The 17918-nt window shown below is 40.8% G+C and overlaps 1 protein-coding gene across 1 annotated transcript in view; it reads right to left on the reverse strand.

The window, feature by feature from the left end:
- Nucleotides 1-4666: 4666 nt before the first annotated feature.
- The window catches only part of galnt9 (polypeptide N-acetylgalactosaminyltransferase 9), a 96253-nt gene continuing 83001 nt past the window's right edge, over nucleotides 4667-17918 (reverse strand). The window contains exons 8-11 of the mRNA XM_034596332.1: nucleotides 16141-16278; nucleotides 14388-14483; nucleotides 5873-6040; nucleotides 4667-5667 (exon numbers count right to left, since the gene is read on the reverse strand). Coding sequence (XP_034452223.1) covers nucleotides 5521-5667; nucleotides 5873-6040; nucleotides 14388-14483; nucleotides 16141-16278 — 549 coding nt within the window. The 3' untranslated portion in view covers nucleotides 4667-5520. The remainder of the gene's footprint in view (nucleotides 5668-5872; nucleotides 6041-14387; nucleotides 14484-16140; nucleotides 16279-17918) is intronic.

A 17918-nucleotide genomic window follows, 5' to 3' on the forward strand; every position in this document is an offset into this window, starting at 1 on the left:
CTATTTATCACTTTGCTAAAATTCTCAAACATGCCATATGTGCACACACACACACGTGCACACACACTTCCTCCCACATGCACACATCCCTGTGCTGCCTATATACCTCTATCTTGGAGGCAGAGGAACGTTGGGCCTAATTGTGTCTTGGAGCTACTGTGCTGCTCATCTCTGGAGATCTCATTATAAGATCCACAAGCTGTTCAGGCACGTACCCGTTTCTCCTCACTCTCTCATCCCATCAGCTTGTACGGCATAACTGTCGAAAATCTCATACTGCCCCTGTGCAGTATTGACAGAATAAAGCAATTATTGTTGATTAGGAACATGCACTGTGCACCTAAAGAGAGAGACGCACAGAGACAAAGAGATAAACTGCTCAGCGAGGTGTTTGATCTCACCACTAGCTGTCAATAGTGGGTGTCTAGTTAACGCGTCTGATCCGAGCCATGAGAGCATTTCAAAGTCTTAGGAAAGTTTTGTCCATCTGACAGCACATGTGGCCAGAGCATTTAGCTCGGGTGCCCTCGGTATTCTCCTTTCCATCCACCAGTTCAGCATCTTCAGAAGTTAGATTTCTTTTAATCATTTGTGGACGTACTCGGCTGCTTCTTGTTCTGCACCCGCCGACCCAGGCATGTACAACTTCTCACAAACTTGCAGAGTGAACAAATTGATTCTGGTGGATTAGACATGCTCAGGTTGATAATGGAAGGAACTACGTGAGAAATAAATGAGGTTTAAAAAATGCAATTACCAGTAAGAATGATGATAGGCGAACAAACTGTCCAAGCCCACATTATCCACAGAAGAGGTCTAATAAGAAAACACCAGGGTGAATGGATGATGCTTCAAAACAGGACAGTTTCACTCTCTTTAAAGTTTTGCTTTTCTTCCATTTCATTAGCTGTATTATTGAACCACACAGGAGCTGAAGCTGACAGACGACCAGGACAGGTTGCCAGTCTATCTAACACAGAGCACCAAACAACCATTCATGCTCACTCAGACCTAAGTGCAATTTATGCTGCTTTCAGAAATGCACCCTTGACATTTTCCTGAAATCATCCACAGGGCCGTCATGGTGATGATGTTGGAAACACACAATGGATGTGAAACAGCAAAAAACAAAGAAGAATACAAAGATCTCAGGATGAAAAAATGTGCGATACACGTAGAAGCCGCCGGCAAAGATGTGAACTTGGGAAGACAAGAGCTTTTTGTGATAAGGGCGGCAGCTGCGTTCTTCATGTGTAAACGGCAAAGTCCAGAGAATGTCCAGACCCAATTATCCACATATTTTCAAGTCCATGTCTGAAAATGGCTTTAGTGTTGCCAATTAACCTTGTGTTTGGACTGTGGAAGGAAGCTGAAGTGGCTGGAAGCACGAGGAGAACATGCATATGACCCCCCTCTCTAAAGTTCAAAAACAGATTTACTAGTACCTCCTAAGTTGTCTCAGGTTTTAATTCATATCCAAACTGTGATATTAAGGATCATATGGGGTTTAGGCTTTTCAGTGTAAAGCCATATCATATATATGATTTCATCACAGGCTGGTTAGTGATAAGGAAATAGATTCAGTATCTTGCTCAAGAGCACTTCTGTAGAGACCAAATCTGAGACCCCTTTGTCCCAGTACCCAACGGTTCCCTGTTTTAAGCCTCTGTGGATGGAGCTTTTATACTTTGCTCACATACTCAAGTTTATTTGAGTGCTCTTTAATATTTTGTGTCTTTACAAATGGCTCACTGTTAAACTAATTTCCTGTAATGTGAGCGAACACTGGCCACCTCAGATGGGGACAATATTAAAGAGGTGAAATATTGTCTGGAGAAATGATCACTTTATCTCAAGAAGGGCTCATAAAGTGTGTGATATTAATCTGTGCAGGAGTGACCCAGTCAGTCCCCATAAAGGCTGGCTGTCATCCAGACCACAGGAAAATATGTGTTTTTAAAAATCCTTATATGATCCCTATTAGCAAAGGGTTATTCTGATTTTGTTAAAGCAAAAAAAGAAGGTATTTCTCCTTTTCATCAAGCAAAGTAAAGAACCAGTTTTTCATGTATATTGTTGGACCCAAACCTCTGAAGATCACTTTCCCATACAGTTTTCTTTACGGTGAATTGGATTTCTATACATTGTGTGTGTGTGCTTCAAACTTTGCTCATTAAAACGTGTGAACTTTTTCCCTTATTGAGCTGCCTACCTGTTCAGATCTCTGTGCTTTCAACAGTAATTGCTGTCAGCTTCTCTGCAGATAAATAAACCTGCGATTGCTCTCCTGGCTCCCTCACAGTTATGAATATGTGCAAACAGTATCCGTCTGTGGCGGTCTGGGGAATTAGCATTGGTTTGGTCTCCAAATGGAAATGCTGCCTTTTGCAACAATTCTATGAGATGCTGTTGAAAGCAACCCACTCCCCCCACCCCCCACCCCACCCCACAATCTCCTCCACAGCCCCAGCCCCTCTGCCCGCAGCTGTCTGAATAATGAAGTCACCTCTCCCTCTTGGCCGTGGCCCAGGCGTAAAAACAGTATTGTCAGCATCACAATGAGAAAGAAAGAGGGGTCCCTGCTTGGGAGACAGATGCGGTGTCCTTGTCCATCTCACACCTCCAACCTCCAAAGCCGCCTCCCCCCCCCGCCTTCCCCATGTGACACACACCTTACCGCCAGCCTCCCATCACTCAGTGTCACCCTGTCATCCACTCTGAGGGGGAAAAAAACCCTCTAATGCTGGTTAACCTTCCCTTTCACCTCAGGCGATGAGCTCAGTGGCGATTGTCTGACGCTCAGGCATCCAGTGCTAATTCACACATGCTCCCATTCTGTGCACATGCAGGTGTAGCACCAACACAGTGCAACACACACTATCCTTAATCTCTTGGTGCTAATTCACAGCCGTACCTTCAAATGATAATCCACCCAAAATGTATTTGGTTTATACTCATGTTGTGCGTCTTCACACAGAATGCAGGCTTAGATTTGAAGAATGACTTCGACTCCCATGTGATAACAGCATCTACAATGTTCAATTGGAAAATACTTCATTATAAATCTACAAAGTGATTTTCTTTCAGACTTAAAAATTAGATTTTAGGTTAAATACAACTACTCTACAATTTTAAGTCATGCATTCATAGAAACCACTCAATGTAAATTCAGTTAAAGCACATACAGTACATGCTGTAGCTCTCTGTCTGCACCACACTTCCCTGGAGGCCGCTGTAAACCGACTCAGCAGGTGAGGCTCCGCGGCACAGAGCTGCAGCCCACTGAATCCATTCATTCTATCAGGCGGGGGTAACATTATTCTGCAGGTGTTAAGTCCGAGGAAACCCATATTGCTACAATGATAATTTCCCAGTTCAGCCTATTTCCTGACACGGGGCCGTGAGACATCGCACTCTGCCTGGCACTGTGTTTGTCAACCTTGTAGGAGACCAGAATAAGATATTACTTTGGGAGGGCTGGAGAGGTCTTCGTTTGGAGGATACAGATGATGCATTGCTTATATGAAATGATTAGAGGCAAAGGAGCATGACGCGGTGGCGAGAGCAGGCAATCTCTCCGGGTAAACCAGCTGGAAACCAAATTAAAATGGGCCTTTGGAACATGCAGGTCGGACAGCATGGCTAACCCCAGTCACGAAAAGGACTTTTCAATTTCCATTGCATCCTAAAATGCACAGTATATCTGGACCTGAGGATGGTGGGGAAATAGATTGGACACAGGGAAACCGCCTGTGAACACAACAAACGGGTTCAGTGCTTTCAGGATAGGCAGCACTTTTATCCTCTGTCCTGCTTCAGTCTGATGTCTATGAAAAGTCATTTTCATATTTTGTTCTCACAACTACTGAGGAAATCTGCAGTTGCTATTACACGTGTTTCAAAGTGGGTGTTTTGGTGTTGATAATATTAAAAATGACAGCATTCCATTTCAGTGAGCTTGTCCCAGGACCCTGTTGTCGTGCACACTGGTTCACTGTCATGCTTTACTGGGACAATGATGGAACTGAGACATCTTTAACAATATTGTTGTTGTGCTTCTCAAGCTATAAACTCTCTCTAAACACATTTAATAATTTTTGGCTGGAATCCTTTTCAAGAAATAAATATCTTCATCCATAAGCTCCACGACATGTTTGAAAACACCATCTCTGGCTCACGTTCTGATGTTCATTTAATAGTACTTAAAAAAACTAAAATCCTTTAAGACGGTCATTTTTTATTGGGCTGCTTATCAAACATCCATGACTTACAAAAGACTGTGCGTGTCTCTTTAACGTGTTTCGCTATTAAAGTTAACAACATCAAGAGCTCAATCATTCTTCCAGAACCGTCACATTTTTGAATGGACATGAGAAAAACTGAGTGAAACTAAAAACCGAACTAAAAGACGTAAAAGTTAAAAAAGTTTCTTTGTGAGTGTAATAAGTGGAAAGCTTTCTGAACACCAGTTATCAAGTGGGCGTTTGGAGCAATTACAGTGCACAGGGCCTGCAAGTGTCTGCAGAACAAAAGACAGGCAATTGTACTGGTGTTGTTAGCAACTGGCTAAAAAGCTTTTATGTAACACAGCCAAGTCTATTCAGAGACAAAAAATAGAATTGAATTCTTTGAATTGATGACTGAAGTAAAAGACGTAGACAGGTGGTTCATCATAAAAATGATTTTATTACCCTAATTGTTATCAGAGGACGGATATCAATATTTCACTTTTTACAATATATTACTGTCATTAGACTGTTTTATACATTATGTTTTATATATTAATAACTTTCAAATAATTTTGTACATGCTTTTTTGGGGACTGACATTCCCTGGTCAGATGAAGCAGAAAAATTAGGAAAAAGGCACATGATTGCTCCGGTCCGCAGTGAGCAACACAGTCCAAAGAAACAAAGAACTGTCGTGGTTTGTGTGAGTGACGGTGAAACGCCTCCAGATCAGGTGATGGGCAGCCCCTCTGAAGCTTGTTACATGACTTGCCAAGGCAGCACAATATGTCCAAAGCAATTTTCCAAATCACAGCCCAAAATAATCACTGTGATGTGGCGATGGACGGCAATTACATCTTTTGATTTGCTCAGATGCACTCAGAAAAGAAGACACACACACACATACACGCGCACTCCCTCTCCCATCAGAAGTTTTACAGTTAAAAACAAAAGTATCACGAGGACTTTGAACCACCTTCAGGGGCGGCACTCAGGTGTTTCCTTACTCTGTTCTATACATGTGGCTGAATGTCAGGATCCTGGGCCGTCTCGAACAGTGCAGCTCGCTGTAAGGTCTCTGAGAACACACAGCTTTTCGTGGAACACAAGAATTGATCATATTCTTCTTTCCGTGGCCTGAGGGAAGCTCAGTGTGTGCGGTGCAGTCTGTGGTGTGAAATACCACAGACTGGCACCGGCAGTCCCTGCTCCTCTCCTCTCCGTCCACAGTTTGAGCTCCAAATGCAACTTGAAACAGTGCCCAAGCTGTCTCAGAGGTTCTTCTCTGGCTTCAGTGCCTGGGATGCTTGATCCAGTTTCGTATCATCCACTTCTGACCAGAGCATCTCTGGACCACCAGGCGAAGGCCAAAGTTGGCATCTTTGGACATTTCTACCTCCAAGCACCGACCAGTGTCCCTGCTGATGATTGGCCCATTCTGAAACAAGAAAACATAAAAATATGGCCAAATTTGCCCAAAAACCTTGAGAACAAACAGATGGCACATTCAGAGTTTAACTCCAATATTGTAATGTGTGTTGCTCTAGCACTTATGGCAGTAAACAGACATTCACTAACATGTGCCACATTTGGTGTTGCAGTATTTATGACCAAAGAGAAAAGGTGTGTATTTGCTTCTTTACCTGTGTGAAGTCCCACAGCCTCTGGGAAGCTCTTGAAACAACATCACATTTTTTCAGACTGGGAGAGCGTCCCCTGCCGTCATCAACCAGGCATTTCGTGTCAGGCAAGAAGGTGGTGGACCCCAGGGGTCCAAGCTGGAGGAGCCCCTCAGTCGAGTAGCGGGCCAGCTGCAACACAGAGATAACCAAAGTGTTTCCACTGTTGGACTCAAGCACTGCAGCAGAAATCACAGCTTCCAAAACACGTACATGACTTTTTCTTTCAAGAGCCCCCCAATATCTGTGGGAAACACGAGCTGTAAATGTGCCTCAGTGTGAAAACTGAATGTGCTGCACAGTAATGACGCTCAGCTGCTCTGCCTCACGGACACATACAACTTAAGAAGCAGAGTAAAAAAGTTTTTAGGCTGATTTGAAAACTGCAAAACAGACAGAAAAGTTTAATGCTGTTATACAACCTGTTTAAGCTAATTATTTTAAACAAAAAAGTAATTGACATTGGATCTATAGGATAATACAAAGAAAGTGCAGATACTGCACTTTAGACGAAGTGGAAAATGCTGTATCTACTTGTATCATCAAAATGTCTTCTTTCAGCTTCACTGACCATTGAAATTAGTTTAGTTTGATAATTTACAGCCGTTGTCTTCATCTTCTATACGTCACTTACAATGAAATCCATGTGAAACATTATTTATAATACATTTTAATCTATATTTTTATGGTGGATTAGTTGGAGAATATTGAATAATTTCAATGAAAGTCAAAAGTTAAGACTGCAGCAACTGATCTGCTAAACAAGCTAAACAGGTTACTTATAGCAACGAGTTATCTAATCATCCATAGGACACCAGTCCATTAAAAATGTACGAGAAAGGAAAACCAATAAGATAATTCAGTTGTAGCCCAGGCTAGTTGTAGCTATCTTTAACTTGACAAGTTTGCTTCAGCTGAATGTTTCTCTCAACAGAGGCCTCAGATTAATCATACCAGTTACTGCAGTTTGGCTTTTAAATGTGAACTGCTGTTTTATTACAGATATTATGCATTTCTATGGCATACAAACATATTTTTATACAATAAAGGAGATGCCAAAAAGTCAGATTTAGGAAAACTTCAATGTTTGCAATTTGTAGAATAGTCCAGTGCAGAGCAGCAGTTGTATGGTTATATGGGAGGTAGAGGCAAATGCTTCGGACTCCATCCATCCAAAAGGACACCAGAAAAGAAGGGAGGAAAATAAATCGAAATGATTCACGTTTACTATTTTACATATATGTCTAAAACTAGCAGAAAACCCCCACAACAACATAACCACATAAGCTATTATAGGCCCTTTTTTGTGGGTTTCCTGCATGATCCCACTAGATTAATGTTTAATTAGAATTGCTCACGTAGTGCCATCAAAGTGGCTGCTGATGAAAGGAGCTTCTCTAAGCTTTAACTCATTAGAACCTAACTGAGATCTGCTATGGATAAAGAACATCTGAGACTTAACATCATGAGTGTTAATCAAGTGGTCTCACAACTGTCATCTACATTGTGGTTCAGCGATACTTTTTTATGCAATGTTCACATTCGTATTATATTGGAAAATGTTTTTTTGTCTACACTGGTTTCTTTGGTATTGTATTTTGTGCAACACCCGACTAACATTCTTTTTATATTTAGTTTTATGTCATTTTTTTCTTACTGTTTTTATTTTGTGGATGTATTATAAGACATTAAGTAAATTAGATTCCGCGAGACAGTCTGACAGGATTGGTGTACAAAGGTAAGTGTCTATGGTGGAAGGTGCATCAGCTAAAATCTTGCCTAGGGCTCCAAACTGGTGAGGGCCGGCTCTGCATGGGAACCACAGTGTAGATCTCATTAATGCCACAACATTTCCCCAAACCAAAACTCGATCCCTCACTGTTTAATCCTGCACATAAAGGCTCTGCAACGATACGGATCTATTACGTAAGGATACGGTAGAGATAACATTTAATATTTATGGACGTGATCCTCTCTGAAAAACGAGAGGCCAAAGATAAAGACAGATAGAGACAATATGACAGCAGCTGCTTTGAGGGGGAGCACACGCACACACACACACACACACACACACACACACACACACACACACACACACACACACACACACACAGTCCTGGAGGAATCAATGTCACAGAGCGAACAATGTGTCTTCCAGTGCTTATTGATGTGGAAATATGTTGTAACATCTTCTGTCTGATTGCTCTTCAGTCTCGACAAACAGACTTTTTGAGGGTTTGAAAAAGAAAATGACGAATACAAGGACATTTTCAACCCCACTAAAAAAGAAGGCCCTTGTGACGATCATGTCTACAAACCTGTAAATTAAGATTTCACCTGCAATACTGTGAAAACATATTATTGTGGTTTACTTTTGTACTAACAGTTTGTGTTCAAGTTTATAAATCAAACATAACAAAGGTTTTTGAGGCATGTATAGAAAAACTGTGTGGGTGTTGCTCTTTGTGAGAACAGAGAATTCATGCTGGGAGTTATAATCCAATGTTTTGCTCGAGAAAACCACTCTGAACAAATAAGAAACCAATGATGCGCCACTTTGTGCGTCACTCAAGGTTCACTGGAGCTGGTCGGGCTGCGCATGGAGATGCTGGTAAGAATATATCTTTAAACTAAGGAATGGCAAAGATTTATCTGAACATAGTTCAAAATCTCAAGCTAATGCAAGACAGACCATTGTGATATTCTATTTTTCACAAGATGGAGGCCTAAAGGGCCTCATAGAATAAGGAACTGTGATTTATCCATGGAGTAAACTATGGCTAAACTAAACTGGACACAAGGAAACCCCATATAATCCCCATAAATCCTGTTTACATTTCAGTCAGGCAGCCCCTTTATACGCTAAAACATTTAAAATGGGACCAAAACAAATAATTACGGCGAGGAAATGATTCTGCCAAGCCAATTAACCTGTGCCATTAGACGCTCCATTGATTTCCTGCCGTCGTAAAAGTTATCGTAAAAGCCACTTTGGAGGTCAAGCTAATCACAAGTTTCTTAATTAGCTCATTAATGGTGCAACGCTGTGACAATATAAGATGGAGTCGTTGTACATTGCATTGGGGTTCTAACACGTTCATAATCTTAAAAAGCGGAGATTTTGCCTCTAGGGGTCTCTCACTAAATCAAGACGGTGTTGAATCAGGGAAGTTTTTCCCTTCTCCACCTCTTCTGTCACTGCAGTCCAGCTTCTCCCAGTAAGAAATCCCTTCAGTGTTAATCATTCAGGAGGTTTTTACCAGGAGCCAAATTATCCACAAAGGTGTCCTCCTCTCCAAAACAAACAGATCAGGTGATTAAACCTGGTAATAACACTGAATAAAGCAGTTTCACATTGAAACTGATCCTGGAGGGGCTTCTGACTGAGCTGCTGCTAATGTTTGCCCTGCTTGTTTCTCTGATAACTTGTGATCCGCACATTCAGGAGGATTTTCACCAGGAGTCAGAACATCTGCACAAGTGTTTGCTCAGCTAGAGTCTCTTATGACTAAGATGTCCAATGACTAAATTCCTTTCGGATAAAATATAAAAACCCTCTGGTGTCTTGGTGCATAAATTTGCCTTTTACAGGCAAAAAAATGTGGCATTATGATACACATGTGTTTTATATAATTTTTTTCAGAAAATATATATATTATTATATCATATCAAGATAGATAAATGTCTTTGTCTATACTGGGGATAAAATGTGACCTAGAGAATTTGGCTTTGAAGCTAAAACTTTGAAATGTGTTTTTAGAAATTCTTTAAATCTCTTGTGAAATAAATTGTTATTGATATGGATGATTTGTTTTGATGCCTGAAATTGGTTCACCAAAGTCCTAGGTCCACAAAAGTAGTGGAATATATGTATGAAATAATAAATGAATGGGAAATAATTGTCAAAAATGCTGTAAAGAAGTTGCCTGCCACCATACATTCACTAAGTGTTAGAGGGACTGGGATGAAGATGACTGAATAATGACTTAATACTACATATCAAGCTTCATGGGAACTCTAATCTTCGCCAATCTCTTATTTTCTTTTTTTCTCACATTCTGTCAATCCAATGACAACAGACAGTGTTTTCATGGCGATGGGTATTTCCTGAGTGTTGATTGGTTGGTTTAGCACAAAGACAGGTGGACAAACCAATCCCCTAATTGTGCGAAGGTAGCAACAGATGACGCATGTGCCACTCTTTCCTCATAGGCTCGTAACTCCTGTTCTGAGTGACGCAAGATCTTTCAGAAAGATGCAAATGACAGCTGAGACAGCTGCGTTCGTGGGTTGTATTATCGCTGAGATATTAATAAAGATTTATAAATATAGATTTTTACACACAGCTTATACCCCAGAGGGTTATTAGAATCCACACAGATCTAAAATGTATTGTAAACAAGTGGCGTAAAACTGGATAAATTCCGTTTGGACCACTTCAAAAACACAGCGCTGTGACAATGACGCCACTGCAACCAAATGAAATGAGCCTTGATAAAAATTATGCATTTTTCTAGGACTGAAAATTAAATGCAGTATTGTAATTACATATTATACCTTTAAGAGGCCCCTTAGCATAAGTGGTGCAGAAGCTGTCCATCAGCATCATGCACACCTGAGTACAGCACACATAGCAAGGAGCGGACTCAATAAAGAGAACACTGCACATTGCACTGCTGCACATACATGAACCAACAAAGAAGACGCATCATTCATTCTAAAAGCCAGCTGCTTAGTGTGCATGTGTATGTAAGCAGAGCATTAATCCAGACTTTGTAGCTGCTACACCAAACCATGCCTTCACTGCATTATACTATTGAACAAAGGTGAGACATTAGCCGTGATTTGGATTTCTACTGCCGGCAGAAAGAGCCTCATTCCTCAAAGGCACAATGAAGATTTATTCTGGCCAATTATAATTCTCGATAAGTAAAAAGAGCATTGGTAAAGAGGAATGCAAAATCACAATGCCCCATGAAATTGAATTTGTCCTGCTCACAGTAATGCCGGTCATCATTGTAATCTAATGATACAAGGGCACAAAATTCATCTCCATTTGGTTATTTTTCCTGCGGATGAGGACTAAAGGAGTTGGTGAAGCTGGACCCCCATAGACTTTCACTGGAGGAGAACGGAGGAGAGGCTGGGGAACCACTGGCGTCCTCAAAATACTCCTTCATATGACAGATGAGTGAAGAGCACACTCACCAGCAGGAGAAGCAGTGAGGAAAGGTGACTAATGTAAGAAAATAATGAGGCATGAACAGTTTTTGCATGAGTCGTCTTCAGGATTGACTTTTGTTTCACCGCACAAAAAGGAGAATAAGAACAAAAACAGGACATCAAGCTCCCGCCCACAAAGCCTTTTGTCCTGGTATCTATTCAAGTAAAGGTTATACTGAGTGCACAGTCTTTTTTTTCCAGCATCATCGAGCTCTGTATTCACATAATTACGTTCTCTCACCTGGGAGCGCCCCAGTTTTCCCCTGTTTGAGCGGCTGAATGTTATTATTAGTATTTTTATTAAGCAAGTGAAAACATTTAAATGCTTTTGAAATGAAAGCTAAACAGGAAGCAGTGGGAAGATGTTTCATTGTTATACCGAACCGCCAAGATCAATTATGTCAGTGTCGTTGTGGAAAACATCAAGCCCACACCATGTAGCAGCATGAGAAGTGAGGATACTTTCACAATCATATCAAAAGTTTTTTTGTTTTTTTTTCTGCCAGAATCAATGTGTTGTCATCAACTCAAGTTTTCATGAATCTGCACATTTTAGTTGACTTGAAGCATTACATCATTGTCAGTGAAACCACGCAAAACAATGTGGTTAGTTGATCTAATATTTAGTGACAGGTTTTAACATCCATCTGCAGTTTAACGAGTGCATATTAACAACAGTCGTCAAACTTAATAGTTGGTATCACAGTCAATTCAATCATATAAAGCCAGGCTTTGGAAAATCAAAGAGGATTTTAAATCAGTTTTTGCCAAATATATTCACACCTGTTTATATGATCCATTGAGAAATGTATTGTATCACTTAGAGATGGTTTACACAACTAGCTCAAGCACAGTGCTAGTGGATGAACTGACTGAACCATTTTTATGCAGCTGTAATTATCGGTGTCATTGTTTTTGGTGTTGAATTGTTCCTATATACACTGCTCAAAAAAAGTAAGGGAGCACTTACAGATCAAATCAAATCACAAATCAGAACTTGATGAACGAATTATTCAAGTTGAAAATCTTTACTGATGTACACTGATTAAATTATAAAAACCCATTGAGGGCTGGATTCAAAACCACACCGAAAATCAAAGTAAAAAATTAAAATTAAAATTTCTGACAGTTTGGTCAGAAACATGCACACATGTAGCCTGCTGGAGGTCATTTTGTTTGGCTCTGGCAGTGCTCCTCCTGTTTCTCCTCGCACAAAGGAGCAGATACCAGTCCTGCTGCTGGGTTGATGCCCGTCTACGGACCTGTCCAGCTCTCCTCTTGTAACTGCCGGTCTCCTGGTATCTCCTCCATGCTCTTGAGATTGTGCTGGGAGACACAGCAAACCTTCTTGCAACTGCACGTATGGATGTGCCATCCTGGAGGACCTGGACTACCTATGCAACCTGATTGGGCTGCAGGTACCACCTCATGCTACCAGTGGTGACAAGGACACTAGCAGAACACAAAACTAGAGAAGCATCAGTCAGGAAGGATAAGGAGAGAGCAGCTGTCTGTGGCTACCACATCTATAACCATTCCCTTTTTGCTTTTGCCTCTCAATTGCACCTGTTGTGAAATCAATTCACAATCATTTCTGCTTCTTTTTACCTGTGTTTATCTGTACTTGGGCTACTGTAATAGTATAAAATGATCCCATCTTATCTTGACAGAAGTTCTATAGTCTAAAGCTTTGTTCATTCAACTTTGAAATGTTGATATGAGTATTTGTTAAATGAGCACGTTGAATGATGCGTCACATCTTTAAACAAGTGCTAATGTATTATCACTGTGCATTAACGATCTGATCTCATATTCTCCAGCTGTAAAACCCTGAATCTGGTTTGAATGTTTAGTGACTCCAGGAGGATTAAGTGCTTATTAAATGAGACAGTACAGAGGCAATTAAGGGGCAGCTCTGTCGTTCTCTCTGAATGAAAAAATATATTTTTTTCTAATTTCAAAACCTAGACCCCGAAATGATCTTTGAGTATGCTATCATACTAGATCTGCTGCTATTTTTAACTGCTATTTTACTCATCTTGTGGGTGTACATTACTTTCCATGAAGTATTTTGCACTTCTCAATCCATTCCAGTTTGCACTACTCACCTCACCGTGTGCCTTTTGACTGCATACAATGTTGGGTTTCTGAGTACTTAACATGTTGGGCACTTGTATGTTCTGTCTACCTACTCCAGGGATGTTTACACTAGGGATCAGAGAAACATTCACATCCTCTACATATGGCAGAATTGACAATAAAGATGACTTTGACCATATGTTCAGGTTCTCTGAGTCCCCTTACATTTTGATGCACATTGATTGCTGATGTTATACGGAATATATCTGTTTATATCTATTTCTTTCCTTCATTTATTTTTTATTCATAAATCTAGTACAGGACCCACACACAGGTTTAGAGGATGTATCCTGCTGAAGTGTGTTAAGTTAAGGTTTGGTTATTATGCACCTGAATGACCTGTTTTATATTTGTTTAATTTGTTACTGTTAGCAAGCTAATTAACTAAACTACTGTATAGTTGTTGGTGAGCTGAGCAGCATATTGCCATTGATAGCAACATGCTAGTTAGCTTGACATGTGGTCTGCTGATTGTTGGCTGATGATAGGAGTTACAGACAAAGTATAACATACTGTATGTCCATGAATGGATGGATGGATGGATGGATGGATGGATGGATGGATGGATGGATGGATGGGACACCTTTGAATGTGTAAGGCTGCCTTAAGTCTGACATTAGACCCTTTCATCATCCATGATTATATTGATGTACTTCTCTGGATATTGAGCTCCTTAATATGCATCCTCAGTGAATCCACACACACGTTTCATTTATATAGCTCCTGAAGATATACAGTTATATAAGAATAAAACTTCACAATGTTCACAATTAAGAACTTCTTCACAGGTCCTTTTCAGCATCATACTGTTTCTTGATTGATTCTTGGGCAAAAATGGTGGAAACATGCAAACTCCACAAGGAAATACCTCGGCTGGTGTATAACGTCCGTGGGGCTTAGAAAACGGAGTATTTAAGTCTGATCACTTGAGAAGTCATCAAATGTTAAAGTGCAGAATGAGTTGATTCATAAATACATTTGCAATGAGGGCATTGGAAGGAAACTTGTGATGTTATTTTGAAAGAATCAACTCCACTTGATTGATTGACTTAAATAATTTGTGTGTGAGTGTGACGAACACTGAACATGAACACACAGTCTATGGGTGTGGTCTGACCTGGGAGGACATGCCGTGGCAGGGGTAGAGGATAGCTTTGTCGTCGTCCTCAGAGCCCTGGTCCAGGCAGTATCCACTGGCCTTGCTGTTCCTCACCTGAAAGACAACACACAGATACTGTCACTAGAAATGTGAAAGACACAAACACTGCAGAGATCTGTGCACGGCCATGAGGATGTTGCGAAAGGTTGCTATCAAAAGAGGCACTTTAATTTCAATGTCAATTACTTGATCAAAGAGTGACTTCACCACATGAAACAATTAGTTGGCATGGCTTTTAAAAGAAAGATAATTCCTTCAATGATGAATCCAATCAGAGAAAACTCTGGGGAAAGATCTGAATTTGTGCAATTACAGTATTTCGACATGAAAGTTGTCAAACCAAAGCATCCTGTACTGGGCTGATTTACTTCAACTTAGAAATGTAAGCTTGTGTCAGTCGAACCTTTGTGTAGATAAACATTTAGTTGGAACAGTTTTCTACCTCTACTTGAAGTTCTTCCTTGTTAGTGGCTGCTTGCCACAGAATTCAAAATGAAACCAAATCAATGGCCAATTGCTTTTTGTAGCTTTTCTAGTCCTTACAATCTCACCATTTTATTCCTGTGTGCATGTGCATGTTACACCCCGCTCCTGTCCTGTGTCCTGTCAATGCTGGTTTTATTGTGCCCTGTTCACGCAGAGGAGTCTTAAATCATCTCAGTGCGACGGTTGGGCCATGATTGGATATTATTATGCAGTGACCAGTCCCAGTTCTATCCCTCCCTCTCCTCCAGGCGTCCAGATGGTGGTGTGCATTGAGCATGAGCTTTCGGCTCTGTGTGATTTGAATGCTTACGGCTTCATTTCCAGGTAGAGATATATCTATCATGCGCCGTTGTCAGGGAGGGTTCTACTCGGCTGCTCTGGTCAGCATGGCCTAGCGCGGCGCTGATGCTCAGTGACGGATGAGACTCACTTCTGCTGCGGCAACACAAGGTAAGTGTTTCCCTGCCTGTCGACAGGCCTGAAATAGTGCCACTTAAGTGGCTGCCGCTGCAAGGAACCCATTAGCTGACTTCGAGAGCCAAAGCCGACAGCAGGTGAAACAAATGGTGAATGTGAATGCTTTGATGAATGTAGAGGTTAATTTTGATGTATTCTGACATTGCACTTGCAGATCATATTGATTTTCCTCTGTTTTGGATTGAAAACAGTATCTGATTCTGGGTTTGTTCAGGTCTGCAAAGTGTCGTAGTCCTCCTGTCGCCCCCCCCCCACTGTGTTGAGAGCGGAGCCAAGCCCAAAGCAATCAAGTTGGAAAGGAAAACTAATAAGTGTTTTTAATGAAAGCTCATTCTGAGGAAATTGTGTTTAACCCTGTGATGATGCTGCATCGCCATAACGATGAGAGTGTTTACACTGAATTCATGTTTTTTTCTTATGTGGAGCGTGTGAGCCTGTGTGACTCTGTGCTCGATGCAGAGAGTTTAGTGCAAAATAAAATAGACAACAAGCTGCTGACATTTGTGTCAAAGACAAACATTTATCAATAAAGACACAAGTCACAGAAACACCCTGATAACTCACAGCTCACAAATTAATAAGTTATCACCAACTCATTTTCTGCATTTATCATCTATGGAATCAAATTAGCTCTCTCACTGGATGCATCCTCTCTATCACAGCTCTGTAATAGAATTACAGATAAGAACATAGGAAAATGAACATGCAGAGTATCGCCAATAATCCTGTTATAAAGTATCTTCCTCACCTCTCCATATGTGATGGTGTTGTTATAGATGCGCATCTCTGGGTAGACGTGCTCAAGGTACCAGCGGAAACTCCGACACTGCAGCCTCTTCCTTAAGGCCAAGCGCTCTGACACGTCTCCGAAATCCACCCCCGGGTTCTGTTAGCGAGTCATGGGGAAACAAAGGCAAATCAAATCTAAAGAGTTAGCCAGCTGGTAATTTACTTAAGAAGCAAGTGAGAGTCCTAGTGGAGGAATGGAGGACGCAACAGTGTTGAGGTGCTGAGAGAATGCAACAAGCATTTAGTTAAGAGATGGATGGATGAGCCTGTCGTGTGGGACCCTCGTTGTTCTTTCATTAGACGTGATCTGTGCTGAACAAATTCTAATCAGCTGCTTAATTATGAGCCCTCACGGCCCTGTCTGCATTACGGAGGTGGCTTCTTAGATTGATTGGGGGAATGTCTAATAGCTGCACAGAGGGCTGATCCTCATGCACACATACATGTCTAACCAAATTGTGAAAGGACAATGGCGGTCCCATAGAAATTGATGCAAAGGCATATGCACATGCACGTACAAACTTCACACATGATCACTAGCTGGACAGCACTGCTCTGTCAAATCTAAATTCATCTCTGCTGTAGAGTCTCAGCACAGTTTTACTGATGCAGTAAAGTGGAGTGTGGGCTTGTAATTGAAAGCTGAAACCTGTGTTCGGTAGTTTACACAGACAGTGGACAGGGGGAGATGGTGTCAGTGATCATTTCTAATTCAAATGGATTCAAAATAATAATTAATTAGCCTACTTAATAAATAATGAATCCCTAATTCACAACAATGAGGATACTAAAGTAATTTCTATCAAAATGAGTTTACTTTCATTTCCACTGTCCAAACAACACTGAAGCACATTTCACGGAGCGTTTTTAGGTTTACATCATGGTCACACGTTTGCCTCATTCATAAACACATTTTTTTCAGATTTGTATTGTGGGATGTATAAAAGACTTTAACCTTTCATGTGAAAGCATGAACAAACACATAGATAGGTAGACATTACTGTTCCCAAAGAGGATTGTTAGTGTTGATCGTGGATGCATGATCCATGCCTCTTGAACATAGATGCAGCCTTTAACAATAACCCACATAAAACAACATGAAACTGTAAAATATAGACCCACACCCACGGGCAGGAAACCTAGAAACACTTACAAAAAAAGGAAATAATAACATAGATCAAGGGATAACTGCATCAGTGGGATAACAAAAAAAAAGCTATTAATTTTTAATGTATCTGAATCTCTGAGGGGGGGGGGGGGGGGTGAAATGAATGTCGAACAACTCACAGTCATCACTAAACTAAACTCCATAAGACAAGCTTATTGAACCTGAGAGTGTGACTTGACAGCAGCTGACAGACTTCACTAGAGAACCCACAGTCTCTACAACCCACACACTGCTAAGTACCTGTACTCAGCCTATATGGAAAACTCACGAGGGGAGGTAAGATACAGTGTTACACTCATTAATTTTTTTAATTTTGTCATCTTTTGTCTAAAACTTCAACTAAATAATTGTCTAGAGTCGTCTGACATTCAGACTGAAGTGACATTTGGTGTCTGAACGTTACAATAGTTTGCATGACATGAGGGGTTTGTGGATTTTACACAGCTGCTGTTTAGGGGACTTTCGTATTGAGAGAGTGTATTTAAGAGAAATGCAGAAACCATATTTAAATGAACACTAAATGGGATTTAATTGTTAAAGTTTCATAATAAATCAAAAGTAGTTTGACA

The sequence above is a fragment of the Hippoglossus hippoglossus genome, chromosome 9 (assembly GCF_009819705.1).
Source record: "Hippoglossus hippoglossus isolate fHipHip1 chromosome 9, fHipHip1.pri, whole genome shotgun sequence".
NCBI classification, from domain to species: domain Eukaryota; kingdom Metazoa; phylum Chordata; class Actinopteri; order Pleuronectiformes; family Pleuronectidae; genus Hippoglossus; species Hippoglossus hippoglossus.